The 19,721-nt window shown below is 36.5% G+C and overlaps 2 protein-coding genes across 2 annotated transcripts; one reads left to right on the top strand and one right to left on the bottom strand.

Annotated features, from left to right (window-relative positions):
• Positions 1-144: 144 nt before the first annotated feature.
• LOC113506915 lies at positions 145-3,102 on the top strand. The gene is made up of 5 exons (XM_026889764.1): positions 145-611; positions 1,012-1,106; positions 1,438-1,570; positions 2,051-2,184; positions 2,926-3,102. Exons 1-5 carry the CDS (start codon positions 339-341, stop codon positions 2,993-2,995), a joined length of 705 nt encoding a protein of 234 aa, XP_026745565.1. The 5' UTR covers positions 145-338; the 3' UTR covers positions 2,996-3,102.
• Positions 3,103-4,992: 1,890 nt separating this feature from the next.
• Positions 4,993-18,847, bottom strand: LOC113506907 (maestro heat-like repeat-containing protein family member 1). The gene is made up of 12 exons (XM_026889746.1): positions 18,669-18,847; positions 18,412-18,589; positions 16,712-16,883; positions 15,124-15,313; positions 10,849-13,687; positions 10,422-10,575; positions 9,707-9,967; positions 8,708-8,922; positions 7,811-8,008; positions 6,986-7,268; positions 6,426-6,663; positions 4,993-6,093 (listed from the first exon to the last, which is right to left on the bottom strand). Exons 1-12 carry the CDS (start codon positions 18,697-18,699, stop codon positions 5,906-5,908), a joined length of 4,947 nt encoding a protein of 1,648 aa, XP_026745547.1. The 5' UTR covers positions 18,700-18,847; the 3' UTR covers positions 4,993-5,905.
• Positions 18,848-19,721: the final 874 nt, after the last annotated feature.

Raw genomic sequence — 19,721 nt, 5'->3', positions numbered from 1 at the left:
CCTACTCTATGTTAACCTCTGTCGAGAGGACCTTGGGGCCTTGGCATCGTAGGGTGCATATTAGCTTCATAATCATAATCGGCATCTGAGCCACGATGTCCTCAGCTGAACAAAGTCCTACTTATAACTATCCAATTTTAAATTCAACATTCGAGTAACATTGACATCGATAGGGTCCTATTACAAAACTTTTTGCTAGACTGGTCAGCATATTCTGTGGTACCAAAAACTTAAACTTCAAGAAGAAATGAAGTGACATATTTTGGAGCGGTCTCTACCTTTATTTTAGAGAATTTAATTTCTATTTATTTTTGATACTAACTCTACATACTTCCACAATGCCACATCGACCTCTTGTGGTGCCACCTGAGTGTGCATCCATGCTGTTCAACCATAAGACTAGTTACCGTACTGACTACAGAGGTTTTGAAATCACAAATGTGATCAGGACAGTGTTTAAGCCGAAGCCTGTGAAGCCAAGACCCTTGCCGGAGCCTCTTAAAGACATACAAGCTCTGTTTCCTCTGCGGGACCCGAGTGTACCGTTTGATATGTTTCATAAGCCGAAGGAAATCGTCAAAACTAACCCTCGTATTATGCAGGACAAGCATGTAATGACTGCGATATTAACTTCAATTGTATTATTTTGACTTGAAGTTAGACTTCGATAGCCTAGTGACACGGATAGCCTAGTGGTTGAGTTCATCAAGCCAAACTCACTGAGCGCGACGTGTCGCAGGTTCAATCCCCTCGTAGGACAAGCTTTTGTCTTTGTGCATGTGACATGAATAATTGTGAAGAAAGCCCAAGCCACGCGGTGGTATTTAGTACGGGCGCCGTTTTTTCTTCTTAGTAAGCATTCGCTTAAGACGCCGAAAAACAACAATCTACCAATGTTTAGGGGATCCAAGTAGGCGAGGAGTCGTGGCGTTGAATACTTTTCTTTTGGTCACACACCTTTTCGTCAGTTGATAAAGATGTGTTTTATTTTTATTGATCATATGTTTACAGGAGCGACCGGAGGACACGCTAAGACTGCACGTTCAGCAAACTCGTCCAGAGGTTGTCATGACCCCTGCTCTGCATTTAGATGCAGTAGGAGAACCGTATGTTAAACCTTCCTACAAATTTTTGAAACAACATTACATTACAGAAATACGTTTTTGGCGTAAAGTAAATTTATTTTATATACAATACTTGTAATATTTAAAGTATATCGTAAAATAATCCTATAATGTTTGACTTAACACCAGTGCAAATTTACCCTTAAGTAGTTTAGTCAAAATCATTTTTCGCCGACTATGAAAACCCCGGGCCCCTTCAACTGCCTGAGCCAGAGCCATTCTGTGCTCTACGCGAATCTAGCTGCTGCCACACTGAAAAGCCTACCTTTCACATAGCATACTACTAAAATACTGCCATTTTACTTTATAACAGAATGCGGCAGAAGTTTATGGACCACATTTACAAATCGACGCAGATGGTGGCACTGGAGGAGGCTGTCGCTCTATCAGTCAAGAGACCAAACGTTAAAGCCCCATTAACAAACTCATACGGAACGCCCTCACCGGTAAGCCCTGTACTACACTACTTGATACTTGTACTAGAATCTTGTAACTATGTCTAGAATATTTTTTTATATCTGTCACAGTAATATCACAAAATATTGGAATCGTATTTTTCTGGATGTGGTCTGCTCGTGTTGCCATCCTGTTTTTTTATCGAGCAGTAAAAAAGAAAAATCTCACCAATGGACTGCACATAATTTACCAGATTATAAAGTATCAGAAAAACGAATTATGACTAACTAGCTTTTTATGCTCCAACTGCATGCCCGTCAGTATCGGGAAAAATGGCCTATTTTCTTTTTTGAGGTTTAAACAAGCCTCATACCGAAATTCTATCACTATCAATTAAACGGCTTAGTCTTGAAAATGTAACATAGTGAGTTAACATATTAAAAAATGGTTTATTTTTTATTGAACGCCGTTACATACCTATATAAACTGTTGCCTTAATCTCTACTCTATTCATTATTCATGTATTTCAGGAGGTATCAATAGAACCTCTGCAGCTTCCCTACGTGTCCCCGGAGTGGCGCATGCAGTCCGTCACCTGGGAGACCAACCAGCTCCGGTCTTATGTGGAACCAACCAAAACCTTCTGGAAGAGTAGAACTCCGAAGTGAGTTTGGTTTATTTTTTACAAATTAAATCGTTTATTGCAATCAATAATGTACACTTCAGGTTACAAATTTTTAGAAATTGACCTTCGAGAGAATTTTTAATGGACCCTTACGGGTACATACCGTCGATGATCTACTGTCACCTAGAACACAGCCCACATACGATAGTTTTTATACCGGTTTTTTGACCCCGTGGGATCATTTTTCGATTTGTTGCGGGTGACATCAAGTTCATATTCATAGATCTATAATTTGGATTAATTCTTATCATTAAATCTGATGATTAACATTACACGATCTTAATACCTACTAACACATTTTTTACCCGACTGCCAGGAGGGTTATGTGTTTAGCGCGTATCTTGTATGTATGTAATATTCTTTGTATCTCTAGAACCGTTGAATGGATTTTCACATTTGAGGTATCGTTAGATTTGTCCTAATAGCCCGAGTGTTCTTAGGTAGGTGAAATATAAAAAAAAAATGAAGCCATAATGTGAGGAAATAAAAATAAATCTACCAGGCATATTAAGTGGGGTATCAAAATGAAGGATTTTATTAATTGTAGTTATCCATGCAGGCGGGATTTTTTGTTTTTTTTAATTATTATTTTATTGGTACAAAGGTATCTTTGTCACCTCTCTTCTTTACAAGATAAATGAAGAATACTGAGTACCACAGTTAGATATCTGTGGATCTGTGAGTATATCTACTTAGATATGTATTTTTATTTCTGCGCAGTTGTCCGGAATGCAAAGAAACCGCAGCGAGGAAGGCAATGCAGAAAATGGCGCGAATGAAACGCAACTGACTTGAACATAGCTTTATTGTCAAACTTAAACATACAACATTAGTTATAGATATAAATTTTATATTACATGTAGTTGCAGAAGAAATTCTCGGACGACAACAAAATAGAACTTGTGCTTAGATTTCAGAACTGCCAGAAGTTATAACCTCAAAATATCGACAACTGTCACTGTAATTGACAAATGTCAATTGAAAAGAAAGTTTGTTAGGCTAATATATATATTTTTTTAAGTATTTTTGTTTTTTCTGCATCTAAATGTAACTTCTATATTAAGGCAGCAGATAATCACGTTATATAGTGGCCCAAGAGTTAAGAAATATAGCAAGAATCAACTTTGTACAATAGAACAAAGTACTTTTAATTCGACTTGAATGTTTGGCATCAATAAAAATACGAAAGGATTAAAAAATAATAATTAGTAATTGTAACCAAAACATTTCTTCTTCGAGAAAGAAATTAATATTTTACAAGTTAATTAAAAAATAGATTTTCCATTCGTTTAAATAGTTTTGTTGCTTAAAGTTTGAATAATTCTTGCTTATATCTTGCAACACTGGCTCAATTATGCGTCATAAACATGGAAGTACATTTGGCTATATATTTATATTTTTAGTATTTATTTTAGAAAGTATTTTTTTTATAAGGCATGTATAACATTAAATGCTTGTAGCTTTACATTTTTTTCAAATAAATTGATTCTGAGATATTTTATTCGGTATTTCATTAAGGATTCAATCATTGAAATTTATCAGCGGTTAATATAAGGAAATAATTTTTATAAAATTAAATAAATTACTTCTGCACAAAATTTGAGAATTAATTGTAGGTGTCGCTAGTGAGTTTTAGAATAAGAAAATTTATTTATTTCATTTCCTCCTCTCCTTAATTTAATTCTTGAAAGGATATAGCGCCATTTGTATTTGTGACGTTTTTTATCATTCCAGCTTACGACGGACATCACACAATAGTCCAAGTCCAAATAGCAGACCGCACTTTTCCAAAATTGTGCAGAAGTGAGTAAAAGTAAAACCTCCGGTACCCCACTTAACTTAAGGCTAAACTTACACTAAATCAATATCACATGTATTAACTGACTATGTTAGATTGAGGGGATCTTGATCAAGCAAATTTTGTGAGTTCAAACTGGTTTACTAAAACTTCAAGAAAAAATATAGTTCTTTTAGAGTTAGGAAACGGAACTTCCGCGTTTTTCATAATATTTTTAACCTAGCCTGTTTCCAAGCTACGTTGGTATCAGGTTAAACTGAATCGTAGTAGTTACTAGATTGGTAATTTAAATTACTTATAGTCGAATGGTTGAGGTCACCGCCAAACACACTGTGCACGAAGAGTTGCGGGTTTGAAACCCGCGTATAGCAAGCGATTTTGTGACTTGCTAGTGAAATTCCCCGCGATACAAGGATTATTTTGAAGATACACCCCTCTTCGATGTTACAACAAAAAGGATTTAGAAAAACACGTTAATAAGCCTCACAAAGATTGCTTAATCAAGATAACTATTGCAACAAACTTAATTATAAAAGAAAACTATTAATTCTTACTTTTAAACCGTTAATCCTAATGTTTTTTTGACTGTTTTAATATTTTATTCAGTCTCTTATTGTAAGTCCGACAAAATGTTTCAAAGGTATAATTTTAACAAACGGGTTATATAGAAATCTACTCGATTACACAACATTAATTACTATTTAAAAGACAAATAAGCAAATTATTATTTTTTTAGATGAAAAAGAGTATATTGAGATATTTTTGTAAATAATAAAAGCTGTAATTGATTGCTTATATTTTTATCAACCAATAACATTCAGCGGTTTTAAATAGAAATTTTCAAATACACATTTTTTTTAATCAAGACACTAAAGCTACATAATTATAAGAAACATGTTTTTTTTTTCGATTAAAATTATTCACTTAATTAACATTCAAATATCAAAACAATTAATATCATTTACTTAAAATAGTGAAATTTCATAACATTTCCAAATACACCAAAAACACTGGAATACAAGCAAAAGCAACTGGAATATAATTCTCTCAATATATTTTTATTAAAATTTGACACTTTATTTATGCCCAACACAGCACCACCACAAAAATAATATCATCATTCAACGCAACTTAGTCGTAACAATTTAAACTTTCTTTCTAACCGTACTTCATTAAGTCAAATAAGGAAATGAGAATGCGTTTTTTTTTTCAAATACTTTTCTCTCAAATATGCAAATATTAGTTGAATTAGGTAAAGAAGCCGCAAAATTACAAAACCGAATACATCCTATCACTTCATTTCATTTTTACACAAATTATTTTTTCAATCTCCATCAAACCAATTCACAATTGATTCTTATTTGTGTAAAAATGTAATAGGGGGATTATATTTCTATTTAGATAGCAGCGTTTAACCTCATATTAGTGGTAACGATAACGACATACGAAACTCGACCTTACTCGTATAACATAAAGTTTTTTTAAGATTAAAGTATTTAATTTTATCCCAAAACACAAAAGTGAAATGGCCATAGTATTGGAAACACTGAACTACTGTTCCATGCTACTGTGGAGTCTAAATAATAAGAGTATTGCCAATGTGGAAGCGAGACAACGCAATACACGGTATATAGCAGCATCTCGCTTTCATAACACGAGCACATTTTATATAACAGATACAATAAACAAAAAACCAATAAAGATGTTATCTTCACACTTCTCTTATAAACACTAAAAGTGTACAAGAAGTTAGCTCAATCAATTGACTCATTACAAAGCGGCCTTTAAAAACACTGTTGACAGTTGACAGTTGACGTGCGGTTGTCAAAGGGTCATTCACCTATACAAAAGCCTGGTCATCACGTACCTCCCGCTTCTGACCTCTAGCAGCACCCTACGAGGTCATCCGTCCATAGCGGTGACCAGACAAATGTTAGCCAGAGCCATGGCTGCGTTCTGCCTGACGTGAGGGTTGGGATCTTTGATGAGCTGGAGTAGCCGAGTGCGAGCTGTCCTGGTGATGTCAGGGTCCAGGTCGGTCTCTTCTGGGTACTTCTCGCGGATGCGGTGCAGTTCCGCGTAGAGAAGTCCTGAAAGAAGGTTGAGAACAGGTTTGTTATTTGTGAATGATACCTTCAGTAGGTTTTATTGCATGAACATGTTTGGCTATCGCTTTTACACTGACCTTCCTAATTTTTTCATCATTTATAAATGTCATGTTTTTAGTACCCCTCATAAAAGTGTCAATTTTTTATTCGGCTGAAGCTTCTTTGAAGTAAGTGTATAAAAAGGTCTCATTGTTATACCACTCAAAAATAATCAACCAATGGCAGAGCTCAAAACAATAGTTACTTTGGGTGTCCTAACTTTTCATCAGAAATCTATTTTCATATTTACATCATACACTTAGAAGTCCACTTACCAAGTAACAGCGGCGGGTGTGGTTTCAGCTCTTCCCTCGCGCAGTGCAGGTAGTTGACGGCGGTCTGCAGGCACTTGGCGACGCTGGCCGGCATCTCGTCAGCCAACTGCCTCAGTAGTGCTGACAGAAACTCATCCAGGTATAAACGACCTTCGTCTAAGAGGTGGGTTTGGACGAAGTCGTTTGATTTTTTCACGTTGAAAGTCTTGAATACTTGCTTTAGAGTAAATTTGCTGGCCTGTTGGGGGAAAAGAGAATTAGCGATTCGATAATTTCCAGTTTACTTGCATATTAATTGACCTTGTGCAATTCGATGGTGCCACCTTTACCAGACGACTGTTAAACTTTACTTTTTCCATCGACTTGAAAAAAGAAGAAAACTTTGATCTGTGCCGAATGCAAAAAAGCATGGTTTGAAGAAAAAGTCCGGTTTTTTTAATCTCAGATTGTAAAATTACGTTAGTTGGATAAAATGCTTCTGAACATATCAAACAATCAATGACTTTCATATTTATCTATATTCATCATGAAAAGAAAAAAACCACCAGCTTCGCACTTACCCTCACAACAGCCGGGTTATTATCACACAAATGCAGTAAGAAACAAGGCAAGGAGCTGACGCCCTGTTCCACCAAAGCATCGGACTTCACTCGCCCAGCGATGATCCCAAATAGTTTGATGGAGTTCTCTCTCAGTTGAGCGCAGTCCGTGTTCATGAACGGACGTATCTTCTGAGATATCGCGAGTAACTCCCTCTCGTACTCTTTGTCTATCTTGTCTAGTTCCGTTAGAAGGCGACTTATTCCTTGGATGGCGGCAAGGGGCACGTTGTCAGTTGGAGTCCTGGTTGTGAAAACATACATTAGAGGTTTTTAGGGAAGATCTAATATTTTGGTGATTAGGCTAAAATTTAATCATGGCACAAACAGTCTAACAACAGGATAAGGCATACATGGTGACGTTTTTATGCTAAGGGCCTGTTTCACAACGCCTAAAACGTTCCCGGTTTTTTTTTAACATACATTTATTCACATTCGTATGTTGACATGAACAAAGCTACTTGAATCCTCATCATCAGAAAACATTTTTTGTTGGATAAAATTGACTTCCTCCAGATCAATGGCGAAACGTCTTACGCGACTTTCAGCAACGTTGAATTAAACGTTTAACGCTACCACGGGGTGGGGGGAGAGAAAGGGACAGAGTGATAATGAATGCGTGACATTCAAATTCATTTCCACATTATGAATTTTCACGTCTCTACATTTCCTGTACCACCATCTCCTCCCTCGGTCTTCCGCGTGGAGGGATCCCACGCACGTTTTCGCATCCTGTTCCTTTACTTCTGTGATATCATCAGTAACCTAGCTTCCTTCCGCACTTACTGCGTCTTCTGCGCGTCGACCCCCTGGCTGAGCGCGGCCAGCGCGCCGGCCAGGGCCTGCGCGCGCTGCTCGGGCCGCAGCCGCGCGATGTTGGCGGCGCCGCGCAGGCTGGTGGCCCGCACGCGGTCGTGCTCGTCCTTCCAGCCTGTACTCAGCGTCGCCAGGACTGTCTCGATCAGGACTGTGTTGTCGTTACATCTACGAAATATGAAGGGGGTGGATTATAAAACATGATCAAGTAGAACTTTAACAATTTGTACAGTTAAAATATATTACAGACTGTATTAAATGAGGCTTAGATAAACATGTTTTTTACAAACAATCACGATTAGTTTGAATCCGGAAAAAATCATATCTTTAAGAAACATCATCAAAGATTTAGAAATTTGGAAAAGATATTAAAATTCTTGTTTATGAATATTGATTATGGATTTGGAAATCAATTTCTTATGTTCTTTTTTTATTTTTATCAATCTGATATTCCTTTTTTCTTGATGAGCTCGTGGCTCAGCTATAGCCGCATAAGTGAAACGCTCACAGGTTAAGCTATACTTGACGCGGTTGGTCCGTAGATGGGTGACCATCTTTTTCATAACGAGTTCCTCCGTGTTTCGGAAGGCACGTTAAATTGTGGGTCCCGGCTGTTATTCCTACATCTTTGACAGTCGTTACTGGTCGTCAGAAGCTTGAAAGTCTGACAACCAGTCTAACCAAGGGGTATCGTGTTGCCTAGGAAACTGGGTTAAGGAGGTCAGATAGGCAGTCGCTTCTTAGAAAACACTGGTACTCAGCTGAAACCGGTTAGACTGGTAGCCGAACACAACATAGTTGGGAAAAAGCTAGGCCGATCATGACCTAGAGTGGCTAGAGTAGTTGAACAGTGTAGTTAGTAGTGACCTGTAGTTGAGCATGTCGGCCAGCAGCGCGAGCGCGGCGGCGCGCTGCGGCGGGAGCGGCGCGCGCGCGGCCTGCGCCAGGCGCGCCGCCAGCCGCGCCGCCCGCCCCGCGCCGCCCGCCGCCAGCGCCGCGCCCAGCAGCGGCGCCAGCTCCGCCACGGCCGCCGCGCTGTCGCCGTGCTCGATACTCAGGCACAGCGAGCAAGCCTCGCGGACCTAGCGTGTACAATAATAGTACACATATGAACGTATACAACCAATACGACTATTTGCCATTTGGTTTTGGGTTATTCAGGGCAAAAATTATATTATAACGTTTTTTGCCTTTATAATATGATTTGAAGAAATTATAGTATTAGTAAGCGTTAGTACACAAATGAACGTATCCAAACAATAGAACTAAGTATTTGCCACTTGGTTTTGGGTTATTTATGAAAAAAAAAAAATTTTTTTTTTCTTTTAAAATACTGTGATTTGAAGAAATTAAATTCTCACTATATGTGATATATATGGAAGTATGTATTCAATTTCTAAAAACTATACTTATTCCCAAAGTTTGGTAAAAAACTACAAGTATGCTATTCTTAAAGTAAAGAAAACATATTCTTGAAATATAAATAGCCCTGATAAGAATTGTTGAATACCAAATAACCCCTATAGAAATACGAATCATTACCAGGTCGCGAACAGTGCTATCTGTTCGAAAGGTTTTATTTTTAAACATCTCTTTTGTCCATAAGTATAAAGATTAGTCATTTACATATTATTAAAAAAGAAAACATGTAATCAGACCTCACACATCACATACGAGGTTTTTCAATAAACTAAACTCTAGAGATATTGTCCACTTTAACTACCTAGTTTTAAAATCGGTTCTTTAGATCCTGAAATTATTCCCTTCCCCCAGACAACATCACAAACGAACTACGAGTAAGCTATATGGGTATATGCAGATTAAATTTCACAAATATACACAAACTAAAAGAAACCAAACACATACCTTCTGACAGTCAGCTTGATCCAAAAACGCATTAAACGTGTGCACGGTAATCCTAGCCGGGGATAGTTTGATGGCTTCCCTATTGGGGACATATCCGAATCGCTCCTGATTCTTGTTTGAAGGTGGCGTGTAAGCGGGCGACTCCGCGTCGATATAGCAAGCGAGAGTCGTGTACAGAACGGAGAATAAGTCAGCGAATTTAGCAATGCACGTTGGTTTCATTGTGTCTTCTTGAAGCATTTCGCCAAGAGCACTGATGAGCTGAAAGTAGAAATGACTGTTTTTGTATCTCTGTAGGTCTTGACAAATGTAAATATGGTCGTTATAAAACTATTTGAAATTCAATTTAAGTTCAAAGGCTACCAAAATAGTACGAAAGGACTTCTTGGGAATCATGACGTTTTAATACTTTATGAAACTGGGCTATATGGACAAATAACTTGCAGACTAAACTGTTGTATTTACACACTAATTCAATATTAAATAATTTTGTGTTCAATTTTAACTAGAACAACATACTGTCTTGTTAAAACAATAAATAAATATTAAATACTACTTTACATAAAAATCATCACACTGGACTGTTTCATGTAATTTTTCATAACCTGGAAAATCAAAAACCACCTCTGGGTTCCAAAATCATTGCTTCCAATTATTCCCCCCATATAAACTCAGGCTAACATCCTAAAAATATTCTTTAAAACCGGATATTTACAGTCAAAGGCTGTAGAGCAGCGATATGATGATCAGTGATGTGGTACGGGTCCTCATACAGTTCCACTGACGTCATCAGCCGCAGGAAGTTGTCCGTGATGGCTGGAGCGAGCCCCTCGTCCCGGGCGAGGCATCGCCAGCAGGCGACCACGCTCCTACGAGATGTGAAAAATGAATGTTAAAGTCAGACTTACGGGAAAGAGAGTCATAATCGAAATGCTGGGACTTCAAAAAATGATGTAACGAGTGTGAAGTCATTAGGTGCTATGAAGCAATGGAGACTTAGAATTCAGTGAAAAATCTGTTGGTGTCTCTACGTCCTTTAAATAAAATTTACTTGAGAACAAGATATGGACCAATTTAAGGACTTTTAGTTTTAAAGCCATGTGAATAAACGGTGCTCATTTAATCAAAAAAGTTCTACTCACGGTTTCAAAGGCAACTTCTGTGCCAACAGCACAGCAGTCACAGCATTAGAATGATGACGCGTCAATGACGTCAATGCCTTCATCAGCTTCGACCTCGCATCAGCGCCGACCCCATCCATAGTGATCAACATTACTTCCACTATCCTCTCTATACTCTGGTACAGATCCTGACCCTTACTTGAGAAGAAAGCATCCAGGATAGCCCCGACCCCCATACTCCTGAACTCCTGGTCATCATAACCTTCAAGCAGACTCTCAATAAACTGCATATTATGGTGATGAGGTATTTTCGAACAGATGGCGTCACTCAACGCTGTACAATAATCACTGATCATGTTGAGATCGTTGGTCAAGATATTGTTCTGAAGATGACCAAGATTCGACATACATTCGTCGTCAGGCCCAATCACATGGCCTTCGTACAAATCTTGGATCTGAATGATAACTTTTATACAATCGACTGTTGTCAATCGAACAGCGAAGTTCGTGTCAGCGATGCCAGGGATTATAAGCCCTAATAAGTAGCCCATCTGACCAAATTTGCTTGGCGTCTCATAATTCAATTTCACGTTTTTGATATACGTGTCAAAGATCACTTGTAGTATCATGACCGATGCTGTCCTTATCTCGTCGTTTTCGTGACGAAGCCATTCGATTAATAAACCAATTAAATCATCGATTGTGCTCAGACAAGTTGACTGAATGACTAATTCTTTAATCAGTCGATGGAGTAGCGATAGACTATCGTTAAGTGTTTTCGCTAAATTATCATTCTTATCTCCATTTCCTTCAATTTCATACTTTCGTTTGAATGAGGCGAGCTCTCCAAATATACTATTAAACAAGACTCTAAGTATTGTGTTTCTTTCTTCGGGTAGAATGCCTTTTTGTAACTTTGTCAGCGCTTTAGAGGCTTTTACAATAATAGGGTAAAGTTCCACATTGCGTTTATCCAAATTGGGATTGTATATTTGCTCCAAAACTGCATTAAGCAACTGCCAGCGGTTTCTCAAAACAATTGTCTGTTGATACGTCGGGTGCAAAGCTTTGCTGATCTCATAGAGCGTTGTGATACTTGTTTTACACAAGTCGAAAGGAGGATTTGACTTTAGAATGTCAAACAGGATGGAAGTAACGTTATCGCCCAACCTGGCTAACACATGTGCATCCAAACATTCGCTGGCTACTTTACCATAACACGTAATCACCGCGTACCTGACAATACTTAACTCTGAATCTGACTTCGAATGTCTAGATGAAAGGAAGTTGAGTATCTTACTGCTTCTCTTTGATTCATTTTCTTTGTAGATCGCGTCTAGCTCATTCATAATGAACTCGCCATGCTGTCTTGACGCGATCCCTACGGCTTTGCTTACATAATCACTGCTTTCCATCGGAATAGACTTTAAGGCCAGCAATATAATCTTCAGAATCTTTTCGACTACCGCAGCGTTGGACATATGGCATGAAAGGACAGCCAAGTACTGCAAGGAGACGCCTTTAATCATCGGCGACTGTTTTTTTGTCAGTACTTGCTGTGATATTAAAGTCGCAATGAATTCCACCCACTTATTGCTGTTTACTTGTTCGACTGCTGAAACAAGGAGATCCAACAGCATACTATGCCACTGTTCCGTCGATTCACTTGTCTCTACGAACTTCAACAGTCTCTGTATTTCTACCGTCCAAGCGTTCTTCAAGTTCTTATGGACATCCCCCGAATACTCTTCAAGGAAAACCAATATATTCTTGTTCCTCTCAACTTGATTTGGTTCCACGACATGAGTGATGCACCTAACGAAAACTAAGTCTGGGGAACATTTCATTTCGATCTCTTTATCGGACTGTCCTTCGGCAATCACGTCCGAATGGTTTTGGAGGAGCGACGTCAGGCAGTGACAGATTGTTGCCATCGACGCTGTGAACTCTTCACCAGTTAACGCGATCAATAATAAATTCCGTAACTGGGATCTGATGCTGGTAACTGTATTGCACATCAGTATTAACGAACTTTTGCAAGTGTCGTGTAAATCTAAGACGTCATGTTTAGGAACGTTCGCGGGCGCTTCGTACCCGCAGTGTTTTATAATAAACTCAACCATTGTGAAATCTTCAGCGGTTGTGATGCAATTTCTGTACACAAGTCCTACAATAGCCTTAACAAGCAACTTCTTCATTTTTACTCCTTGTTCCATTGCCGTCATAACTTTGAGCAGTGTAATAAACTTCACAGCGTAATTTTCGACAAAGACCTGTGATGACGTAGTTAGATGAGTGAGAATGATCACAGCCTTCATCCTTTCTTTTTCCTGATTGTTCTTACATTGATGAAGAAGACTCTCGATAGTTTGGTCGGGAAACTGCCCAGCCATGTGATCAAAACACCTGAGTACCTCGAAATGATTTTTAACAGTCTGAGGCTGATCGTAGTCTGGTTCTAATAGAACTAAATTGAACAACACATGGTTTATAGAGTTTATGACGTTGTCATTCAAACTCAATTTGGGGTTCAGTGGCGACGGGGACAATAGGTACGATATACATTGACTTATGTAGTAGTAGTTGATTGCTGGTTTGCGGTACAAAGACAGCAATGAAAGCACGAACTTGTTGACTGTTTCGTTGAACTGTCGTTCTGATATCAGTCTCGTGATAGGGCCGAGCGCTTCTAGAACGGACTCTGAGACCTTAGGTTCGTAGGAAGCAAGCCATTGATTGTATAACACGTCAAATATTATGGTGAATTCTGTGACAAAGTTGTCCTTTATAGATGTAATGTTGTCGTTTTCTACGTTATCACCTATTTGCTCGGATACCGCGACTGCGAAATGGCCGAAAGCTGAAAGGAAAATGTTTTGTTAAGGTTTTTAGTGAATTGACGATAATCATATTGATTCTATGATATAATGTTACATAATATATAGTTTTATCTCGAATGTAAACTAATGATCTCATTATATGGGCTTCGTACCATATACTGAAATTCTTCGGAACAAATCATGCTCTATCTTTCGTCTTTTATCAAAATTACTAGCTTTAGCCCGCGCATTTGCTCGCGTTTAATTCGGGGTAACACGTTTACCTTTTCCCAATTTAGAATACAGAAGATAAATCGGAAAATATTTTTAATTAAATTATTTATTTATTATAGAACTTGTACGAATGATGCGGAATTCATACGAAAATTTTCATCCTCTATTTAAGAGGCTGGATGAAAATTAAAGAAAAGGGCATTTAACGTTGGTAATAAAGCTAAATATGTAACTTTAAAACTGTAAAGAGTCGCATAAAATGATACCCTATCTTCTAAGGACACACACATTTTCCCATTTATAATATCAGTGTGAAAGAATGGGTATCCGATTTTATTCATACGTTACGTAATATTTATCATATCTCATATTTATTGATTCTAAAAACTCTTCCTATATCCCAAATATACAAGATATAAAATCCAAACGTGCAAATTAATTACAATTTACAGGCGATATGAAAAATAAACACACAAGTCAACCTTGCGTGTTTTATGAACGATAAAAATATGTTTTTAGATAATAAATAAACATCTGCTGTATGTGTCACTCGTTATAATTACGATCGTATTTATATATTATGTAATACGATTATTTGATTGTTCAGTTTAAAAACAAGGACATTTGTACGCAAAAATATTTTATTTTTATTTTGTAATTCTCTTCTTAGTGCCGCCAAAAATATAGGTTAAAGTCGGCAAAACTATTACTTAATTAAATATAACATAATATTATTATATTGTCTTAAGTGTATGATAAGAGAGTGCCTTAATGAAAAATATTAAAGTGGCCGAACGGCTAACAGCTCAGTAGATCACCTGAGTAAAACCGTTTCAAAAGGAGATATTTATCATAATTATAATTAAAGCAACTTTATGAGTCACCGGTGAATAACACCAAGTCATTGTACGATACGTTACGAACGTAATTTTGGTCTAAATTTAAAATAATCTGGTTTTTACAAATAATGAAAAATACGAGAAGAACTGAAGAAAGAAATATCATCAGTACTTTTCAAAAGAGCCTAGAAGTTTGTGTGTAGACTTCAGCAGCATTTGCTAAAGTTTATCAGGCTCTCACTGCTAGACCGTCAAGTCTAGAGAGCCGACTGGTTATGATGGGTATGTTAAGAGGAAGCTTGAATTCTGAAATATACCTAAAGTCCAATCATGCCCGTTCTGCACAGGCAAACACTAATATTAGTAATTATCCTTATATAAAATACTACGGTGAAAATTCTTACCATAAGCAAACGCCTGCTTCAGCCCATCAGTCTTGACGAGAGAGAGTAGAGGCAACATTTTGCTCAGAATCTCCTTAATATGAGGCACGACGCCGTGCGTGTTCACCGCTGCTAATGTACCCAGGGTGTGCGCTATCGTGTAGTGAGGGACCGAGGCTGGAGACAGCTGGTTGATGAGAGACCGAAGTACCTGGGGACAAGGAAGGTGGTTAGGTATTCTATATTTTTTTGTTTAGCCGACGATGTTCTAGAGAACGGTAGAATCGGTTATTTGGGGGTATGTTAAATAATGAGGTATTGAGGGATAGTTCCGTAAACATGATGTCGACCTGAAAAAGGTTGGATAAGGAGGACCAGGCTTTGTGTTTCAGTTTCCTCTTGAAAAGATGATTTAAGTGGTAAGGGAAATTTGATTGCTTTTATCTTTTTTCCCAGTTTGAACTAAAGATATACTTGACACAAACCTTATAGAAAGTTAGCTATCTAGAAGGGCAAATGCTTTTTGGTTTTTCTACAGTATTGTTGTGCATGAATATCGTCTAGAATTCAACGTTGAAAATTTAACTAGTTACAACAAAACCGTTTTTCTCCTAGAAGTTATCACAATACCGTCGTATCTACGATCCAGCTTAGTCTATGACCATCAACAAGAGGAAATGGGTAATTCTAGTGCCGTTACAAATGATTGTGATTCTTAAACTCGACAGATTACTGCTGGATCTAGACTGGTCGCAATTGACGATGACGTCACCGGGTTATGTAACAAACGGTGTAGGTGACACGATGTCATTTCACTTTGTCTAACCACTTGGAGAATTGTTTAACTCGCAAATTGCATATGTATGGTTATTTAGATAGATATATAGATATGGAAGATGAAACTGTTTATAGGGCTACGAGGCCAAAGGGTAATATAGTTATCTAATTCCTAATTGTCTCAGCCTTTTTTTGGACGGACTGACAGTCCATCCAAAAAAGGCTTTATCACATGAACCGTAACAGTAATTTTTTGACTAATAACGTTTCTTTTCACGCAACTTTAAAAAAATGATTGGTATGGTCATTAATGGACCTTTTTTCTGCTAATTTATTATTTGTCTATTTGAACGGCACTGTCAATTTCGTGAGTCCGTATTCGACTCGTACTTGACCCGTTTTTTGTCTAAGCTGTTAGATAGCTGTTCATTATAAACCATATGCAAAATTTTACATGTACCGCTGACATATAAACCCGTATTTTACAAGGTCAAATTGAACGTTTAATGAACCGGTGCTACTTTATATACAGTAAATACAAGTTTTGGTATTAGTTACGTGATTTAGTTGAATCCTTAGATAAGATTTTACTTCAAAAAATGATTCAAAAATCTTACACTCAATAAGGTTGTGTAATTTTATTGAGGAGCCTCTATCACCACCATCCAGCATTAGACCAGCTCTATGTCATCATATTTTTACATTGTTACGCAATATTCGTGCATATACATGCAACATTTCATCACATTCGCAAACCGGGAAGTTGATCAAATTTAACTAGCCAGATTTGATTACAAAGCTTGTAAAGAATAATTAGTATTATATATCTTACCAGGTCCAAGTTCTCATGTCCCACAGCCACCAGCACAGCGGAGGCTCCCATCTGCACGACTGGCTCGTAGGAGACGTTCTCCATCATGGCGCGCAGCATGGCGGTCACCAGGTTGCTCGCTGACGACGGATCCAGCTTCTTCACTTGATTCACACATGTCTGTTCTAGGACCCTGTTGAAAAATTCTAGTTATGTGTTATTCTATTTAGGAATTGTAGTCTAATGAACTATTAGGGTTTTTGCTTTTCGGTTTAAAACATATACCATAGTACACAATTTAATCCTTGAGTTGCACAGTTTTACAAACATTTCGACCACTTGCATATAAACACCCAAACTGACAAGCATTTGTAGATCACGCATTTCCCACGATATGTCTCACTCAGTGGGTTTGGGGTGGTGACCTATGTCTTATATGTATACCTATATCTCTCAGTTACCCGTGCAGTCAATTTATGAATAACTGTGATATGATAAAATATAACAATAAACAGGAATCAAAAGAATTCTAATCAAACAATTCTTTTGATTCCTGTCTTGTTTTTTTTTTTAAAGCAAACAACAGCAAGCAAAATAAGGAATGATTTTGAGGGTTGTTGGCATATAAACACAATCAGAAAGAGCTACATGGAGATCTAAGGATCATCTTTAAAAATATTCTTATTAAAATCCAAAAACCTTGAGAACCTCCCCCTCCTGAACTTAGTTAAAGAACAAAGGACAGTTAAAAAACTTAAATGATGATCTGACAAAGGTAACTTGGTTGAAAAAGACACAATAAGGCAGAGTACTGGGTTGTCAACAGCAAAAGGGTGAGTGGATTGATTGAAGATTCAGAAACAAAACCAACTGTATTATTGATAGTACCAGAATAAGTCTGTGATAATACCAATATAGTGTCATATTAAAATAATATCAAATGTCACGGGAGTAGCATTACAAAAGATAATAAATATGATAATAAATTTAATATCAATATAGGAGATTATTTTGCATATGAGTCATACATTAGTATACAAAGGTAAAATAATAGATCTTGTTCACTGATATGAAATTTATTTCGACTTTTACTACCTACGTTTAAGAGTACTTACTACAAATGAATTTTTATTAAGGTTAATTAATTAAGGTAATTTCATGTTTAAAAAATATTTGGAATGTACATACAAAATATACACCTAGAAATCAAGGATCAGACCAACAAAACAAGTATATACAGAATATGGATGTATATATCATATTTTCAGAAGGTATAGCATTCATATAGTTGAAAATAGATCTATTAAATGTAACTATTGTTAGCATTGAAAACTCATTGATAATAATAACTTGTTGCTAATTATTATAGTAAACTTACACAACCTTATTATCATTAATTTAAAAAATACAAATAGATGTTCCATCTTACCAACAGCTGTAAGATAATAGTTTATATGTGTAGTTTTTTATACTTGTGTTACTTATTTTAAAAGCTTAGGAAAGAGTTATGTTCATCCTTAAGTACTAGTATATTAGTATGAGGATTGAAAGCAAGATATCGATCAAAAGTATATAAAACAATCAAAAATATAAATGGTGATTGTCCATTGATCATTGTTCTGCATATGGCTGGTACATTATTGAATCATTTTACTATCACAAGTCTTTAAAAAAAAAGAAATGATAGCTATTTACCAACTTAATGATAACTAATTACTCACTTGACAATATTTCCGAGCTGCGTAGGGTTCACTTTCACAGTATTTTTGTAGAACTCGCAAAATATTTCTATAACTTCATTTGGATAAGTATTCGCAATTTTAGTGAGCGACTTAATCACAACATTGTTTACAGAGTTCTCGCTGTCGCCAAGAGCATTTATTAATACCGTAACTGTATCTGTGAAACAAAAATAAAAATGTTTTTATGATAACACCTTGAAGCCGTACAAGTAAACAATGTTATGTTGTTTTTATACCTTTCAGGGACTCTGATTTTGGTGCAGCCATTATAACTAAATCACATATCCGTGAACTTTAAAAAGTTGTCTATTATTCCGGCGTTTATTCTTGTTTTAGGCAATTAGAATCTCAGAATTAATAACGAAAACATGACACAGCTGTGCAAGAAGTGCGACACAATGACATTTTGATTCAGGTGCTGCCATATCATTATAAAATATTCTACCAAATCGTGTGTCAATTTTTAGCAGATTTTTACACAAAGTTTACGCCAAATAATGTCAACTTAAGTAATCCTTCAACCAGTACTGGATATCTTATTCCATCTTAGTATGCACTACCTTAATTGGGTAAAGTTTAAATTATCAATTAAAATGGCAACTTTTCAAAATAATAGTGCCATTGCAGTGTTTATATCCAATAACTTCTATTTGTCTCGATCAAGTAAATTTTTGGATTTAATCAAATCTGCCAAATTAGTATTTAATTTGTAGTGTAGCTTGTCTATGGTGATTATTGTTATCTAAAGCTATATTTACACTAGATTTAACAAAAGGTCGTGTACTCACTAGTCGGTAATTAACTAACCAAACACTTATAAAAATTGTATGATATGTATAAGATAACATTTTTATGTTCTTATCTTGATGCGTCGAACATAATCAAAATAAAACAATTTACCCAAGGTCAATTCCAGAAAGTAATAATCATTATTTTATTTGAAAAATAATAATGAGCAATTTCTAGCAATGTTTCTGTCAACAATTATAGACAAAAACTTTAAATTCATCTCTTTTATTAATAAAACACGTGAAAATGCGTCTTGACATGACATTTATTTTAAATGTTGCCAAATGAAATAATGAATGAAAATGAAAACAAAGACATTACGAATCAAAGTCAAAGACCCGTTGAAAAATCAGACTGGGCTCTAGGCAAAATACATAAATCTTAATCAGTTATAATGTTTTTTTATGTCACTTTCATCATTTTTAAATTAACAAAACTAATCCGTATAAAAATGTGAACAAAATTTTTAACACAAGAATGTTAAAATTAACTAATAATAG

Source organism: Trichoplusia ni, unplaced genomic scaffold (assembly GCF_003590095.1).
Source record: "Trichoplusia ni isolate ovarian cell line Hi5 unplaced genomic scaffold, tn1 tig00000119, whole genome shotgun sequence".
Taxonomy (NCBI): domain Eukaryota; kingdom Metazoa; phylum Arthropoda; class Insecta; order Lepidoptera; family Noctuidae; genus Trichoplusia; species Trichoplusia ni.
The sequence above is the reverse complement of the archived record's forward strand: the minus strand, read 5'-3'. Positions and strand labels throughout refer to the sequence as shown.